Source organism: Arachis duranensis, chromosome 10, assembly GCF_000817695.3.
Source record: "Arachis duranensis cultivar V14167 chromosome 10, aradu.V14167.gnm2.J7QH, whole genome shotgun sequence".
In the NCBI taxonomy this organism is placed as follows: Eukaryota; Viridiplantae; Streptophyta; class Magnoliopsida; order Fabales; family Fabaceae; genus Arachis; species Arachis duranensis.
Window position 1 is genome coordinate 2,961,173 of NC_029781.3, and position 18,303 is coordinate 2,979,475.

An 18,303-nucleotide genomic window follows, 5' to 3' on the forward strand; every position below is an offset into this window, starting at 1 on the left:
CCTACGTTATTGGTTATCCTATGGTCGTGTTCAGTGCACAGTTATTGAATTCAGTTTATAAGTTTGGTACTGATGAATCTTGTTCCATTATACAATATCAGCTGTATCACCTGCTTTATTTGGTAATTCATTCAAGAGAAAATGGGGTCAAATGTAAAAAATATTCAAGAAAAATGTGAATATTTGTGAAAAAATGCACTTGGTAATCTATTTTCTACTTAACTGACGAAGTGACATCACAAATTTATGTTACTGCTTGATATTTCGTTATGTCTGGTAACAGACCATGAAGGAATTGCAGAATTGCCCTTGATAAATCAACTAGTTACAGAGTAGGTAGATGTTATTGTGATGACAAATTTAGCATACCCAAACAGTGTAAATCTATTCCATATTAAATTGGTATCTTGAGGGCCTTGGCTTTTTATAACAAGAAAGGAATCCTAAAAGAAAGGAATCCTAAAACCTAATTTTAACAAGTTGTTTTGGTGTATTTTTCTCTGCCTTGAATTGCAAGCAATTATTTGAAACTCCACACATGATTCACGCAGTTCTGTGTATCACATCAACCATGTGTTATGGACTCAGAGAATGCCAGCCTAGTAGTAGCATGGCTTAACACATTGCATTTAATTCTTGATTTAAATCACAATCAGATACTTAAATGAGCCTTATACAGTTAAAACATATGCACTCTTTTCTTATGATTTGTTTGACATCAATTACTTAATTATTATTAACTGTTTCAAAAGTTATGCATATAGTAAATTTTAATATAATAATAGTGTAAAATATTCTCAATATTTACTTTTAAAAGTTGATAAACGAATTGCAATACATGACTCATGACTAAGACACATAGTGGACCTTACTGGCCTTTTATTTCTTTTTCCTATTTCTTTGTTTTCCGAAGGACACTTTGCTATTTCTGTGTTTACATAAGGACATTGATATTTTTGGCGATGTGTTTAAACTTCAAAGTATATGTCTCTCTAATTTTCTTATCATTAATCTGTAGTCAATAGATTATCAAAGTCACATTTTTATATTATATGATTTTTTTAAGATATGTTACTCTTAAACTCTAGCTATTTAAATAGAAAGCGCCTTCTCTAGTCGAAAAAGTATAGTTATAAATATAAATTAATGTAGAGAGTTGAGGGGGTCGCTTAGATAAAATCAAAAAGAAAAAACAAAAATCTCAGCTGGTGAACAGCTAGTGTAGGACATAGTGAACGTTGCCGCAACAAATTGAATCCTTTCCATTGAGGACAGCAATAACTCTTTGATACCATGTATTAGCATATGCATATCCTGTTAATAAACTATTAAAAAAAGTGGAAGTATATATTAAAAAAAAATAAAGTGATAATTACATTTTCGAAAAAGTTGACTTTTGACTAATTAGTATTTGAAAAAAAAAAAGTATCAATTAGATTCTTCAAGATAGTAAACAATAGACATGTATGTTCTTCTATCAATGAATAGTATGAAACGAACTAAATTGTTCATGTATTCCGTGTATGTCTCATTACTATCACATGAGTATAAAAACGATGTAATTTTGAATAGTGAAGCATTTATTATTTTTTGAGTTTTCATATATCCTTTATCAACCGTTCTCTATTTATCACAATTCTATCAAAATAAGTAAAGTTTCGCTTCAAAAGTTTATCGACATGACTATCTTTCATAGATAGATATATCAGAGTAATTAACAGTATATATAAGTATCACTGTTAAGTTTTAGTTGATGAATTGATAGAAGGATATTATGTGTCCACCATTTGCTATCTTGAAAGATTAAATTGATATTTTTTTTTCTTTAAGGACTAATTAATCCGAAATCAAAATTTCCAGGGATCTAATTGTCACTTTACTCTTAAAAAAATTTAATCATTTGATAATTCTAAATGAGCGAGAGATTAACTAGAAAATATAAAAAAAACAATTAATTAATATTATTCATAATAAAGATAATAACAATAATATTGTATAAAAGTTTCACACAAGACAATCAATCTGCAAATGAAATTGGGTGGGTGGGCCTTGGCTTCATATACAAGCTTTCACTTTTTCAATCTAGAGTAAATAATTCTTTTGATAAAATAATATCAAAAAGATAGTAATAATAAAATAATATTCAAATAATATATTTTATTTAACAAAATGATTCAAATATTTAATTAATAATTATCTATATTCTATTCTCATCTAAATTTTTTAGAGGTTAAAATATTTATTTACTCTTGAATCTATTTCAGTCTCTCTGAACTATGTTTAGTTAAAAATTCTAAAATAAAATAAAATAAAATAAAGAATAAATAGGACTCTAATATTTTATAAAATAAGGTTACATTATATCCATATCCAACAAGCAGAGAGCTTCACCATTGTCCATAGTCATTGTTGGTTGGTTGGTTGCTACTTTCAAAGAGTTATCTCCCTTCCACTTCCACTGCCAAAGCTGTTCCCTTTTTTCATCTGGGTATGTCTCTTCTTCCTTCTTCTCCTCTTTGCTCTCTCATATTCTCTTTTCTCACCTCATAGCTTATCTGTGCTGATTCTTTCTTATTTTCTCATATCATCATCATCTTTATGATCAAGTCTTTCTCTTTTATTTTTATTTTTTTTCATTATTACTGTTTTGTTGTTTTTGCTTTCTTGGCTCTACCTTGTAGCGTGTAGAACTGTAGATCTTGTGTTTCTCTTTGCTTTGCTTTTTGAGATTATATGTTTTGTAGTTTGTGAAGTGATTGAGAATTGCAGTGTCATGCCAGAATATGTGAGTGGGGACCTTAGCTTGTTTCATCATTCTTGAGATCTGTGGTCAACCTTGGTTTCCAGATAGACCCTCTCTTGTCACCAAAATTTGCAGAAAAGCATGTGCATGTGAACGGGTAAAGAGGCAATTATTATCTATGAACTTTGTAGGCATCAAAGTCAACCAATTAGCCATTTTTTTTCTCGTTATTTTGAGAGTCATAACATAAAATCTCTTCCCCTGGAGATTTTGAGAGTCTTTTTTACACGCGTGGTAGTAACAATGCATGATTTGTGGCTAAGTTCATAATTAAACATTTGGGTTGGTTTATTTACTGCTAGAGATTCTGTGTTTTAGTTGGTAAGGACTTAGAAGTTGGAGTGATGAGTTCTTTGCCTACATAATTGCTTTGTTTGTTTCGGAGTCTATATACAACTTGGAGATTAGCACTGGAAATTTTGCTTAGGGAATTGTTGAACTGACCCTAACCATCTTGGTGATATCTTGATTTAATTCAATTTACACTTTCATCTCATTTTGTCAATGTTAATTCTGCCAGATCTCTTTACTTGGTGACCAAATTCTTGAGAAGGGTTCTTTGGTTATGGCAATAGATCACTACTTCTCTCAGGAATGGAAAACCATCCCAAATTCGGCAGCCGAGACAGAAAGCTGCAATGGCTGTTTTGATTGCAACATCTGCTTAGATTTCGCCCGAGAACCGGTAGTGACTTTATGTGGCCATCTTTACTGCTGGCCTTGCATCTACAAGTGGCTCCATGTCCAAAGTGATTCTCTAGCACCTGATGAGCCACCACAATGTCCTGTTTGCAAGGCTGATATATCCCACACCACAATGGTTCCTCTCTACGGCCGTGGCCAGGCTCCGTCTGATAGGAAGGCATTGTCTCGTGATTTTTTCGTGCCCCCAAGGCCGCCTGCTTCCAGTGCTCAATCTCTATTGACTGCAAATTCTCAGAGTGGACAACAGCTCCCATATCGAAATCCTTATCAGGGTCGGTATTTAAGCCCTGAGGAGGAAGATGCTGCCACTTCGCAGCTGCTCAATGGTGCTACCATGAATCCAGGACCCCAATACCCTTCTTTGGTTGGAATGTTTGGGGAGATGTTTTATGCTAGAGTGTTTGGCAACTCGGAAAACTTGTATGCATACCCAAATTCTTATCAACCCATGACAACTAACAATTCCAGATTGAGAAGGCAAGAGATGGAGGCAGATAAATGCTTGAACAGAATCTCAATTTTTCTCTTTTGTTGCTTCCTTCTGTGTCTCATTGTCTTCTGAAGAAGCAGCTTGATATTTAACTTATTCTCTTTTCTGTTGCATATTTTGTAAAGAAGCATGGACTACAAGATAGGACAGATTGGTAAATTTAACAGTTATCAGAGGCCAAAGAACATGACATATGTTCTTCTAGATTTAATTCTAAATATAAGTAGTACATGATTGTGAAGTTAAATTTTGTAGTGTCATTTTCCTTTAGCTTGTTTTATTCTACCCTATGGAGTTCAACTAGAGTATCTGGTACCTTTGTGGAACTAAAAGAAAAAGACTTCTTAATATGTAGAATTGCTTGTTGATAATTTGTGTGTGTGTGTGTGGATATATATAATAAATGCAACATGGTATGCTGGTGATCAATGGTGAAGAACCGAGCATGTTGAACTCTTTGAATTTTCAAAACATGGATAAAAGTGTCAAGACAATGATAGCTAAGTTTCTGGGAGTTGTCACTACACCAAGGAATTGTGATTGTGGTTGTAATCATTCTTGTCTTCTCAAGTACAAAAACAAAATAATCCAGATTCTTCACTTTGAAAACTACTCTACCAAATTGCTAATCTTGACATGAAATTGTACAACAATAAAGTCTTGTCCTAATGGATGGATCGGTTACATGGATTAAACAATGCTATTGAGTTCTATTATGTATTATGTGTACAGAAAAATTGTTTACATGTAAACTTTGTTTGATCACTTCATGGATGATTTTCCTAAGTCTTCCTCTGTCTTTTTATTAATTGTCCATCTTTCATCTTATCCACCCTCCTGATTGGGTGTTCTGTCAGTCTTCTTCTCATATCTCCAAACCACTTGAGACGTGATTCTACCATCTCTTCCACAATAGGTGTTACTCCAATTCTCTCTCTTATATTTTTGTTCCTTATTCTATCCAATCTCGTATAACCACTCATCCATCTCATCATCTCTGCCACACTTAACTTATGTTCGTGTTCCCTTTTAGCCGCCCAACACTCTATACAATAAAATATAGCCAGTTACCTTTAAGTTTTAAAGACACTTTTTTGTCACATATGAAACCAGACGCATTCCGCCATTTTGACCAACCTGTTTGGATCTTATGATTTATACGCTGTTCAATTTTTCCATTATCCTGATGATGCATTTAAGATACTTAAAACTTTTAATTTTTCTAGGATGTTTTCTCCAATCTTCACATCTTTATTATGGTTTTTTCTTTGGCGGCCGAACTTACATTCCGTATATTCCGTCTTGCTAGGCTTATGCGCAAACCATACACTTCTAAAACTTCTCTCCATAAATCAAATTTCTTATTTTGGTCTTCCTTTGACTCTCCCATAAGGACAATATCATTAGCAAAAAGCATGCACCATGACACAAGTTCTTGGATATGCTCTGTGAGTACTTCTAAGGCTAATGTGAAAATGTATAGATTTAAGAATTATATTTGGTGTAATTCTATACCAATAAAAAATTTTCCTGTCACATCACTTTGGGTCTTCATACTAGTTATAGCCCCATCATACATGTCTTTAATTGTACGAATATATGTGATTTTTACTCTCTTTCTTTGCAAAACCTTCCATAAAACCTCCTTTGGCACCATATCGTACGCTTTTTCCAAATCAATAAACATCATATGTAGATCCTTTTTATTACTACGATACCTCTTTATCATCCTTCTTAACAGGTATGTAGCTTCAGTGGTGGATCTGCCTGACATAAAACTAAATTGGTTCTCTGTTACTTGTGTCTCTTGTCTCAGCCTCTATTCTATCACCATTTTCCATAACTTCATGGTATGACTCATGAGCTTGATCCCTCTATAATTTTTGCAACTCTGCATATCTCTCTTATTCTTGTAGATAGGTACCAAGGTGCTATTTCTCCACTCATCTGACATTTTATTTGACCTTCAAATCTCATTAAAAAACTTGGTTAACCAACTAATGCCTTTTTCTCCAAGGTCTTTTTAAACTTCAATCGGAATATTATCGTATTCCACTGTCCTGCCATTTTTCATTCGCATTAGAGTCTCTTTTACCTCGAAGTCTCAAATCTTTCGATAATAGTCGAAGTTTTAATTTTCTTCCCTCGTGCATAACCGACCAAGGTTCGGAAGAGTCTTCTGTCCTTCATTAAATAACTCGTAGAAGTAGCTTTTTTACCTTTCATTGATCTTCTCGTCTTGAGCCAAAATTTCTCAGTTTTTATCCTTTATGCACTTAACCTGATCCAAATCTCTCCTTTTTTTACGGCTCTTTGTGATTTTATATATACTTTTTTTCTCCGTCCTTCGTGCCTAAAGACTAGTAGAGACTCTTATATGCTCTTGTTCTTGCTTCACTTATAGCCACTTTTGTCTCTATTTTATCCGTCTTATATTTTTTTTCTAATTATCTGCATTGCGGCACAAAGACTACTCTTTAAAACACTCATTTTTCCTTTATCTTTTCTTGTACATTCGTATTCTACCACCAGATCTCCTTATCTCTTGGTCCTATCTCTATAGATTCACTAAAACCTTCTTTACTATTCTTCTAATAACTTCTGCCATCTCTCTTCACATCTCTTCCGCGCTTCCATCTCCTTTACACTTTACTTCTTCTCCTATCTGTCTTATTAGGAGATTCTTTGTTCCTTATCTTTCATCTGCCATCACCTCGTTCTTGAGTTCTTCATATGATGTCTTTTTCTCAACTTTTACTCAACACAAAAATTCATGACGAGCATCCTATGTTGTGTTGTTAAATTCTCTTCCGCAATAATTTTATAGTTAATGCAAAATTTTTGGTTGACTCTCCTCAACAAGAAGAATTCGATTTGAAAGCTTGTCATGTCACTCATATAGGTTATAAGATGTCCGTCTCTCTTTTTAAAACATGTATTTGCGATAAGAAAGTCAAATGTTAAAGAAAAGTCCAAAATAGTTTTACCTTCGGTATTGACCACCCCGAAACCATGGCCTCCGTGAATACTTTCATATCCAATCACTTCTATTCCAACATGGCCATTTAAATCTTCTCCTAAAAAAATCTTATCTCTCGAAAGTATGTCTTGGGCCAAACTCTCTAGATCCTCCCAAAATATTATCTTGTGTTGTTCGTCTGATTCCACTTGCGGTGCATAGGCGCTAATACCTATCATATTCCTATTTTTCACCTTTTCTGTATACCAAAATTTGAATCCAGAGAGGTATCTAACTCTCTAACCTTCGCGCCGACCCATTTTGTTTCTTGTAGGTAGGGCTGGCAATCTATATCCTACCCGCGGGTACCCAATCGGACCAACCCGTTCGGGTAGGGTATGGGTTCAAGGTATACTCTACCTTATCCTACCCGCACCTCTAATATATTATATAATATATATGTAAAAGTTATGTATGTAATAAAGAAAGTGAATGTTGAAGTCATAATCTTCCTCTTATAAAAACTTGAAATAACCACTAAGTTAGTTGATGATAATATTATTTGTAATTTTATGTTAGATTTTTTTAAGATTTTATTAATTTTAATTTGAACTTAGTTTTTTTTTTTTATTTTATTAATATGTATGAAATTTGAAATGGTTGAATTTTATATTTGCTTAAAAAATTTTTTTATGTTTCTGCGGGTAGGGTCGAATAGGGTAGGGTTAGAACTTTAGGGTGTGGGTAGGGTTAGGGTTGAGAAAATCTCAACCCGCGGTAGGGTAGGGTAGAATTTTAAAAAAGTTTTCAACTCATGGGTAGGGTTAAGGTAGAGTCTAAACCCTACCATACCCATTACCAGCTCTACTTGTAGGTACATGATGTTAATTTTTCTTTTTGTCATGGTATCCACCTCCCTCCATATATTTTTCTGTTAGAGTGTCTATGTTACATGTCTCAAATCTCAATTTTCTGTAACTCCGACCTTTATCTTTATCTTTTTTTTTGTGAAATATCTTATTTACCCTCATCCGTTCATGAAAACGTGAGAACTCTTACTTATTTAACACTACACCCGAACACCGATGCAACGACTCTTGCTCATTTGATACTGTACGCGAGCCATACAACGCGTTACTTCCGGGCAACGACCTAACTTTAGCGCAATAACGTCTTTTATCCATGTCATAAAGATTCAACTAAATTTTTATGTTGGTTGTCAAAAGCCTAACATAACCTTCCTCCTTTATTCAGGTTTAGAATCGGCTATGTACTGCAGGTGTAGCATAGGCGAAATTCTTGACATATGAAACTATAATTAAAAAAAATCCAGATAGTAAAACACATATTTAAGCTATCAATATTAAAGTTATTAACATGGATATGTGTCACTTAACTCGCTAGTTAGACTTTAAAAAAATTGCACACGTCAATGGAGTATAAGATGATCGACTCTAGTTGATGATTTGAGAAATCTGTAATTTTTTATCAACCAGTGATTAATATATTTGCTTTAAACGAAAAATAATATAAGTTTGAAAAAATGACTTTATGATAATATAATTTTCTCAAGAACATACATTCTTGAAAGATGCATGCAAATCAATTGAAACCAATTACAACCTCACGCATGTGCCTCCTTGTTTTTCTTCCCCATCACTTTTGGGAACGTACACCTATCTTCCCATGTTCTGCCAATGAATTTGTGTTTTCTTTGGGACATGTCATACATATGCCACTCATGCAGCTTTCTTTATCTTTGTCTTTTAGTTTTGTTCTTCCATTCATGTTCTTTAATTTGTCATGTCATATGATGTTTCGCACGTAATTAAAGAATCACATCTAGAATAACTAATCAGGTATTAATTTAGTATGCTGCCTCCACAATATTCTGTCATTCAATATTTGTTTGTCGTTTGCTGTGTTTTTGGGTCAGAAACTCAGATGGGTTCATTCCTTGGACATTGGGCTTCTGTCAACTGTGGGAATTTCAATTCAGTTATTAACTCCAAATCCTATTAAGAGAATCAAAGATTCAAAACTGGAAATCTACCATCAAGAGATTTTATCAAGAAACAAAGTGTGGATGGAAAAAAAAAATCTATTTAGACTTTTAGAGAGTTAGCTCTGCCAATCCACAAACACAGTAAAACTTAACTGCATTGTACAAGAATAGAATAAGTCATATTTGAGTCGAGTTACCTAAAAATAGAAGAGGTCATATTTGAGTCTAAAGTATATACAGAAGTACAAAATTGTTGAGGATGGTCACTTATTTTTCAACCTTTGGAATTTATATAATCAAAATTGGTTTATACAGTTCACAAATTCATTGATCCTGACCATTAAGTTCTCTAGGCAACACATAAATCTGAAGCCAATATCTGGTTGGTGGGCATCTCAAGCTCAATCCAACTACACCCTGCAATCTTCTTCAATCCAACCCCTCTCATTCGTCTTCGAACCTTATTAGAATCATCCCATCTTTCAGAACTTGCATAAAGATTAGACAACAAAGCAAGTGTACCAACACCAACATTATCTCTGTTACTGAGTTGTCCCTTGATCCATTCAGACATTTTCACATTGCCATGAACTTTGCATGCTAGAAGAAGGGAACCCCAAATGGGTCCTTCAGCTTCAACAGGCATACCTCTAAGGAAAGCCTCTGCTTCTTCAAAAAGACCAGCCCTTCCATACATGTCAACCATGCAACCATAATGCCTCATTTGAGGCTCAATGCCATAAGTATCCTTCATAGCTTTGAAGAACATAACACCTTCACTCACCATTCCTTCATGACTGCATGCAGACAACAAACCAATGAATGTGACATCATCAGGGGCAACACCATGAACCACCATCTGCGAAAAGAGCTGTAACGCTTGCTTACCGTGACCACTCATCGCCATGCCGCAAATAACGGCACCCCAAGAGATAACATCCTTATGCACGATGATGTTGAAAATCTCGAACCCCATTTTCATGTCACCACACTTAGCATACATGTTAAGCAATGCATTCCCAATGTTACCATCAATCAGAAGGTCACACCTTGAATCAATGTAGGAGTGCACCCATTGCCCCAAATTCAAAGCACCCTCAGAAGCACATGCAGATAATACCGTGACCACAGTTGCTTCATTTGGCTCAGCTTCTCCTTCATCCACCATCCTCTTAAACACATCCACAGCTTCCTCACAACGCCCTCCTTGTGCATAAGCCATCACCAAACTCGTCCAAGAAATCACATCCCTCTTAGGCATTTTTACAAACAGTTTCTCTGCATTCACAAAAGACCCGCACTTTCCGTACAAATCTAACATTGCATTACACAAAGTCAAGTTCCCATCAATAATCACGGTTTTAATCCCATAACCATGAATCGCCTTGCCGAATTTCAGAGCTTTCATGGCAGAACACGCGGACAAGGCACTAACGAGTGTTGCCGCATTGGGCATCACGTCCATGGAGGCAAATTTCTCGATGGCTTCTGATTCAAATCCGCACTTAGAGAGTCCCGAGATGATCGAAGTCCACGAAACGACGTCAGGGTCAGAGATGGAGTGAAAAACTTGTCTTGCGGAAACGACGTCGTTTTGAAGAAGGTAGGAGTGTATGAGCGAATTCTGGATGAAGATATCGGAGAAATGACCAGTCTTGACGAGGTGCGCGTGGATTTCGAGGGATTTGGAGCGCGCGTGGAGTAAGGTACATGCCCTGAGTGCGTGGGTGAAGGTATAGTGGTTGTGGGTGAAGGGATGAAGAAGCATTGTGTTGTAGAGAAAGATGGCATCTTTAGGGTTGGGTGAGGTTGCGAGATTCCCTAGCAATGGATTTAGGAATTGGGGGTTAGGGTTCTTGATGAACTGAGCTCGTACTTGATTCAATCTCGATAGCTTCTTCATCACTCCATTGGTTTCAGGTCAGTACGAGGTTTGTGAAACCTGTCTCTGTCTGCATACTCTGTTTTCTTCTTTTGTATATTCTTTATTAAATTTTTGGGGTTTTATTTGAACTTAACGATACATATATTTGAACCTTTTTCTCTTTATGATTTTTTAGGATCTGACCATGTATAATATGTTTCAATTGCTGCGGAGGCATATACTACATAGTATATGGAGTGAAAAACTTGCCTTGCACATACAAATTCATTTTCTACTGAATGAATTCCTCTGTATCATGCATTCTTATTTTCATGTCTATGATCTTGAGTCTTGACTTGAGTATATGATCATGTTGATGCATTAATAATGCATATGGTGGTTGAAAGGGACCTCATTAAGTATGATTTTTTATTGTTCTTATCCACTGCCTAATGTAGCTTTGGATCCTCAGTATATTCTAGGACCCTGAAAAATCTCTCATTGGATTCTAGGATTTTTGGAATTCTGTTTTGTTGTTATTGTTATTTTCTGTGGAATTCTGTTTTGTTCTTATAATGATATGAGTTGTCTATTGAAAATTATTAGCCTCTATGTGAACTTTACTGCATTCTATTCTCTTTTTACCATCATTGCCTGCCTGGAAAGTCTTTTGTTGTCACAATCTTTCAATGAAGACAAATTGTTTCATAGATAACCGTCCAAGCTTTATAAGGTAACTGTTCCACTGGATTATGGTGGTGATGTTATTAGACTGTTGCTTTATTGAAGTTTCTTTCAACAAAGACATGAGGAAACATATTTTTTCTTTTTGCCATTATTTTTGTCTATCGAAAGCTGCAATTTTTGCATGCTCTCGGTGTATTAAAACTCTTTTACAATATGATTAAACGATGAAAGGATATGTAAATTTGGATATTTACAGATTTTCAGTCCCATCACCCATGAAATTGCTGGTTTATTAGTTGCAGTTCTTCATGCAACTTTGTCAAAGATTATTTCATTTGGAAGTGACTATACAACCAAATTTTCAAACTTTTAAACTGCTGGTTTATTAGTTGTAGTTCTTCTTTATCAAAGAACTTGTCACTCACAAGTTGTTGTACAACCAAATTTTCAAACTTTTATGTCAGTTACTTAAGATTTTGAATCTTGAGTGTAGCAATAGGGATCTTCTTTTGAATAATGAAAAAGTTAACTATTTTACAAAATCGTTCAATCATGTTCGTTAATTTTAGATCACAATTAACGCATTGATTGTGAAAAGTGATTATTTTTTACTGACATGATGATATGTAATTAGAAACACATATAAAATTACTTTACATTGTCCGTATATCAAAATTAAATTCATAATTTAATTATCCTCTTTGGAGTTCATTGAAACTGAACAATTCAGGCACTTGACAATGATTTTTTCTTTCTTTTTCCTTGTTGAGTTTGTTGAATTTTGATCACTTAATTTATTACACATGATAAAGTATAAGGGGAAGGTTAGGCACTAGTCAAATTCAGATAATAATGGCTAATAGAAAAAATGAAAACTGATAACCACATCTAGAATGCGACAGATTAGAACTACATACTATGTACTCTAATTAATGCAAGACAAAAAGTTCTGCAAATGAAGCAATGATTTGAGCCAGTATTATGTGAGAATATCTTATCACACTGCATTGCCAAAGTGGCATATATTTCACAAAGCATCACCCTCCATTATATTCCTACTTAGTTTAACAGAGTACCCTGTTTTAATATACATCTCTTGCAAGCAGCAACCTTAAGTAGATTATCTTCTGATTCTTAACTTTTAACATGTCAATTCAACTAAGCAAAAGTACCCTTCTTTTGTAATATACATCTCCAGAAACCAGTAACCTTGGAAAATATTTTCTCAACTGAGACTCTCCCTAGAGGAAGAAGAATGTAAGAACTCGATGCAATCTTGGACTGCTTTAGCACGATGCGAATCGGTGTTGTCTGATGATGGTCGTGGCCTAATCGAAGAAGAAGCAGATGAGGAAGAAGAAACCTTTCTTGAGGATCTCCTCCTCATAGAAGCAACTCTTATAACACTTGCAACCTTTGCTCCAAGCCTTAGTAGGAACCTCACAGGTGACAACCTTGGATCTTTGGGCAACCTCAAAGACCATGTTCCAATGACCCTTTTCCTGTTTCTCTTGAGAAAGATGCTCTCTTTCTCATTGACATCAACACTAGAGCACATTCTGGACATGTATCTGAAATTTCCAATTGCAGATAAAGCCAATTGGTAACAACTTTTTTTTGTAGAAAATAAACAGAGGAGAGGCAGAGAGGGAATAAGAAGCAAGAGGAGACAGTTGGAAAGGTTTTGAAAGTGGGCATAAATATATAGAAATCAAGATCTTAAGAAACGTGCTAATTAGCCTAGTTTTATAACTACAATGCAACTAAAGTATATATATAGTAGGATCAAAATTCTATTGAGGGGCTGTTATATATATAGATAATATCAGATATATATGATCCTAAAGAAAGTGATGCTCCAAGAACATTTAAGGACCTAGGTGGGGTTGTTTCTAGATGTGAGAGCAACCTGATTTGTAGAACAAGTAAGCTCCTTATACGTGCATGAGACATGTACACATGGGCTTGTATGTTAAATCAAAATAAAACCATTAATGCATGAGGCCTACCACCGTGAAGTGTTGTTGAGGAAAAGTATGAAAAGTTAGAAATATGGAGTGAAAATGTGTAAAGATGAAGAAGGGAAATCAAAGATGAGAATTATTACCTACAACAACTCTAATGGAGTATTTTTGGACTTTTAAATGTATACATAAAGTAAAACGATTTAAATTTTACTTTGCATTAAAGATAATTGATGAAATGAAATTTGTCTCATTTTAAAGAAATTGTTTCATTTTAGTAGAGAATTAATTAAATTTTGTCACCTTGTATAAAATTTAAAATAAATTAAAACCAAACGTTGGAGTGATAAATTTGACATTAAATTTTAAATCACCATTGATAACATGTAGTTCTACAAATATTGATATATCATTTATTAAAATAAAAAATAAAATTAAACTAAAAATTAAATATTAAAGATACTATTATAAAACACTTAAGCGAATTATATTTTAAAAAAAAGATAAATATATCACTGATTTTTTAAATTACGAGACATTTAAGTTTCTGCGTCTAAAATATATAAAGACAAATCGATCCTTCGAAAAAATTTAGATGTCTCGCGTTTTAAAAAATAAGAGATATTTTTTGAATTTTTAATTCATTGAGGATTTATTTATCTTCGAGAAAAAAGTCAATTATTTAAAACTAATATTTTAATCTAAAACTTCATTATGTTAATAGATGGAAATAATTGATCTAATTCTACTTAAATATTTCGAAGGTATACAGTAATTTCTCTAAGAAATAGGTCAAAAGCTAGAGTGGTGTGGGGCCATGGAGGCTGATTTAGAAGAGACAAGAATGAGAGGGTTGAGGTTAACATGATAAATAGAGCATAGGGAAACAAAGAGACATTTTCCGATATGAGTTGCTTTTGAGGGGCCTCCACCTTCCCTGCCTTTTGCTAATTATCTGGTTTTTGCTTGACAGTTGATAATGATGAGTTAGGTTTAAGTTTAACTCTATTTATTGCAAGCCTATCTCAGTTTTCATATTCACCCTTCAATTTCTTGACCTCATCAAGTAGACCTCCATTTCAGTCGCATTAAAATATTAAGGTAGAGTTTGTTTCGAAGTATTGGGACAGAAAATGAGAAATAGAGATTCAGTATTATATTTATTGGTTGAGAGATTCGTACCAAAATTTCTGTTTTTGTTGTCAAAATTTTAGCATTTTAGTACTTCTAAAAGATAGGGATACAGGGAACTTAAATTTTTAGAAACAGAGACTGAAATTTTAATAACATTTTACACCTAAAATACTCTCATTTTAATTAGTTAATTTCAATTTTATCTTTTGTGCAAATTAAATTAGCGCTTCATTTTTGTTTCAATTTCTGTTTCCATTTTGCACCAAATAGAATACTGAAATTTATTTAAATCTTTATCTCTTAATTTCTATCTCTCAATCTCAGTCTTTTAATATCTGTTTCTCCACCATGCCTAACAAATTTTAAGAGTGAATAAAACTAGAACGTGTGTTATTAGTTATCTACTTATAACTTATCATTACCTGGCACTACAAACGGTAATGAAACCAAGATTTTGATTATTTGATACACAATAACTCGTGCATAACTAATGCCAACAAACTATATATATTCTCTCTTTGAATATCTAGTTGTAGTTGTATGTTTAGTCCCATGATGGAGCCAGAGAAGATTGTGGCGGCTCCCCTGCATCATAACTTCACTGCAGTCTGCAGTTGAGACTCAATTATTTGACCTTACAATCATGTTTTGTCAGAGGAAGACATGTGGTATCTATCTATATATTATAGGAGAGTAGTGGCTGATTGTTCAATCGACAAGTGGTGCGCTGAGTGATTGACACGTGGACAACTCTTTGAGATACAGACTTCACTATAAAAAGGAGCATGCATCTAATGTTCATACCTCTATCTTTCTACACATCACTTCTTCCAGTTTGAAAAAAGTGTCAAAGGCTAGCTGATTGTAGTGTTTCTCCTTTATCAAGCTAACCATGGCTGAATCGTTTGATTTGTTGATGGATGTCAGTCCGAAAAAGCTTGCATGGAACTTTTTGGTCCATGTTGTTCGTTTATGGAAAGCTCCTTGCCGGTACAATCCTAAGGAGATCAATAGTATTGAAATGGTTCTTCAAGATAGTCAGGCAAGTAATATTAATTGAATATAAACTACATGATCTTATACATTCACACATGCATTCCAAACTGAGCTGTATTTACTATCTTACACATGCATTCCAAACTGAGCTGTATTTACTATCTTACAGGGAGGGAGGATCCAAGCTTCGGTCCCTAAGGCGTTGGTACGTAGATGGAATGATAACATTGATGAGTTCAAGATGTATAAAATGTCAAATTTCATTGTTGTAGACAAGAGAGAAAAAACCAAGACATCTATGAATCGGTGGACCTTAAATTTCTCTCACCGAACTGTGGTGCTCTTGGTGGAGAATCCAACTTTCCCACTTCAAGCGTTTCGATTAACGCAAATTTCAGAGTTGTTGAATGCTGACAGGATCAATGACTCTCAATTAATAGGTGAGGCGAATACATTTACACTTCCTTAGTGTATAACTCATAACTACCTAACAATAAGATGGAAATCGCAGATATTATGGGTGAAGTGGTTGGAAAGGAAGATCCAAAGGAACTCATCACAAGCAAAGGGAAGGAAACGAAGCGTCTAGCTATTTTGGTTGAAGATCTTGAGTAAGTTGTGTTCGTGAATTATAGTGACATAATATAGGTTGTGTTATAATGATAATAAGGGTTAAACCTGTTTAATCACACTGATTTGCAGTAATTATCGTATTGGGTGTGTGTTGTTTGGGGACATGGTTGATCAAATACTACCATACCTAGATGATGGAAGAGTTGAACCATTGATAGTGGTCTTGCAGTTCTTCCGACCGAGTAGATGGAATGGTATGAATCTAAACCCTTTATCCTATACTATATAAATACAATGTACACATTAAGTGATGTCAGAAGTTTTCTCACTATCAGCTTTATAAATAAACAGAGAAAACCTCAGTACAGAGTCATTTCGACATTTCTAAGCTACGCATCAATCCCGATCTCGAGGAGGTTCGCGACTTTCGTGACAGGTTTGATCCACATTTCAATTTCTATAGATTCAAATTTTTTTTAACGGTCAGATGTAGCCAAGCATTAAAAAAATACTTTCGTTGTACCGCGTAGGAGGCTTGCCGCTATACCCTCAAATTTGGTCAGAATTAGTCAAGTCAACACAAACAACTCACATTCTGGGGCAGATGAACTTAAGCGGGGTGATGTGACGGTGAACACAATAGAGGAAGCACTAAACTCAACACAGGTCATACCATCACCTATTTAAATCCACGTTACATGATATGGCATTTACATAAACCCTCATGTATTTGCAGGAAGGCCCTTTGTGGATTGCTGGAACAATTGTGGCAATCAATTCTGGCAAGGATGATTGGTTTTACAAATCATGTAGAAAGTGTCCGAAGAAGGTTGAAACACCAATTGGAAATAGATACGAGTGTGGAAAGTGTGGCCACACTCACGGAAGTGCATCGTTAAGGTTTGTGTTCAGATTTACAATATGTTTTGGATGGACTATGTTATTGCAATTTACTAAGTTGTGCAATTTATATAATAGGTTTAAGGTTGAGGTGATGGCCTATGATGGCACTGGTAGCATAACACTGCTTCTATGGGATCGAGAAACGGTTCAACTATGTGGTAGACAAGCAGAACAGATCAAGGATGAGGAGGTTCATAGTAAATTATAACAAGTATTATGTCATGTACTTTATATAAATGTCAATGAAATAAACTATAACTTTAGACTTTTGTGATTTAATTTCAGGAACTTTATGCTGAAGGATACCCTGCAGCTCTTGAGAGCCTGTTAGAAAGAAAACTTCTTTTTAAGGTGAATGTCAAATCCTCCAACATCAAGCTCTATGACCAGGTGTATACAGTGATGAAGGTCTGCGAGGATGATACAATTTTTGAAATGCATCTCCCAAATAAAACGTTCTCCACTGTAACTGTATGTGCTAAAAGTTTGTAGGTTCCTTGATTATATTGAGACTTTGAGCAGTTTATTTGGCTATAATATCTAAGTAGGAATATCTCCAATATGGTTGTAGGATACCGGGTGCAGTAACTCGGTGGATTTGTCAGCAGCTATGGTTGATATCAACAATCTTAGTGATTCTCAATATTCTGTGGTAACTCTTGTGCTATATACTTTATAGAACTGGTTATTTTGTGTTAAATCTGCAGGAAATTGACAGTTTTTTTTCATGGGACAGGATGTTGTGGAGGATAGTGTTACAAGCCTCAAGTGCAAAACTCCAGCCAAAACAGCTACCATGGTTTTAAAGCAACAAATTCCCATCAACATTGAGAATGAAGAAGAACTGGGGTTTTCAACCAACAAACTTACCCGCAATCGTGGAAAAAGACAGAAGATGCAACTTCATGATAGCAATGAATGAGCTTTATGAAATACTTATTTCAGAGATATCTATAAACTGTTTTTTGCTTAGCTATTATTGTCTTCATGTTTTGATAATGTTCTTATTAGGGTTATTTATATGTAACTAAAATTAGTAATGAGGATTTAGAGTCTTAACAATAGAGATATTGATTAAGATGGATTCTATATGTTTTAATAGTATTGAATGACAACTCAGGCACTGGATTTTTCTTCACGTGGCTGTAATAGTGATTTCATATATTTGTTTTGTGTTAAGTTACATAATAAAATGACTAGCTAAGTAATAGAAAAAAAAA

The 18,303-nt window shown here is 34.5% G+C and overlaps 3 protein-coding genes across 6 annotated transcripts; 2 read left to right on the plus strand and 1 right to left on the minus strand.

Moving 5' to 3' along the window:
- The first annotated feature begins 2,364 nt into the window (after positions 1-2,364).
- LOC107468352 (E3 ubiquitin-protein ligase RMA1H1) lies at positions 2,365-4,369 on the plus strand. Of its 4 annotated transcripts, none has more exons than XM_052254923.1 (3): positions 2,365-2,488; positions 2,770-2,900; positions 3,324-4,369. In XM_052254923.1, exon 3 carries the CDS (start codon positions 3,369-3,371, stop codon positions 4,068-4,070), a length of 702 nt encoding a protein of 233 aa, XP_052110883.1. In that variant the 5' UTR covers positions 2,365-2,488; positions 2,770-2,900; positions 3,324-3,368; the 3' UTR covers positions 4,071-4,369. The 4 variants fall into 4 exon arrangements, with proteins under 4 accessions (XP_052110883.1, XP_052110884.1, XP_015943109.1 ...); XM_052254924.1 differs by having other exon boundaries at positions 2,781-2,900; XM_021132444.2 differs by having other exon boundaries at positions 2,368-2,488; positions 2,745-2,900.
- Positions 4,370-9,180: 4,811 nt separating this feature from the next.
- Positions 9,181-11,040, minus strand: LOC107468382 (pentatricopeptide repeat-containing protein At1g08070, chloroplastic-like). The gene has a single exon (XM_016087665.3). It carries the CDS (start codon positions 10,863-10,865, stop codon positions 9,312-9,314), a length of 1,554 nt encoding a protein of 517 aa, XP_015943151.1. The 5' UTR covers positions 10,866-11,040; the 3' UTR covers positions 9,181-9,311.
- Positions 11,041-16,087: 5,047 nt separating this feature from the next.
- LOC107468356 (uncharacterized) lies at positions 16,088-18,005 on the plus strand. The gene is made up of 9 exons (XM_021132878.2): positions 16,088-16,218; positions 16,310-16,434; positions 16,532-16,616; positions 16,711-16,846; positions 16,917-17,080; positions 17,159-17,273; positions 17,369-17,554; positions 17,655-17,735; positions 17,820-18,005. Exons 1-9 carry the CDS (start codon positions 16,106-16,108, stop codon positions 18,003-18,005), a joined length of 1,191 nt encoding a protein of 396 aa, XP_020988537.1. The 5' UTR covers positions 16,088-16,105.
- The last annotated feature ends 298 nt before the right edge of the window (positions 18,006-18,303 follow it).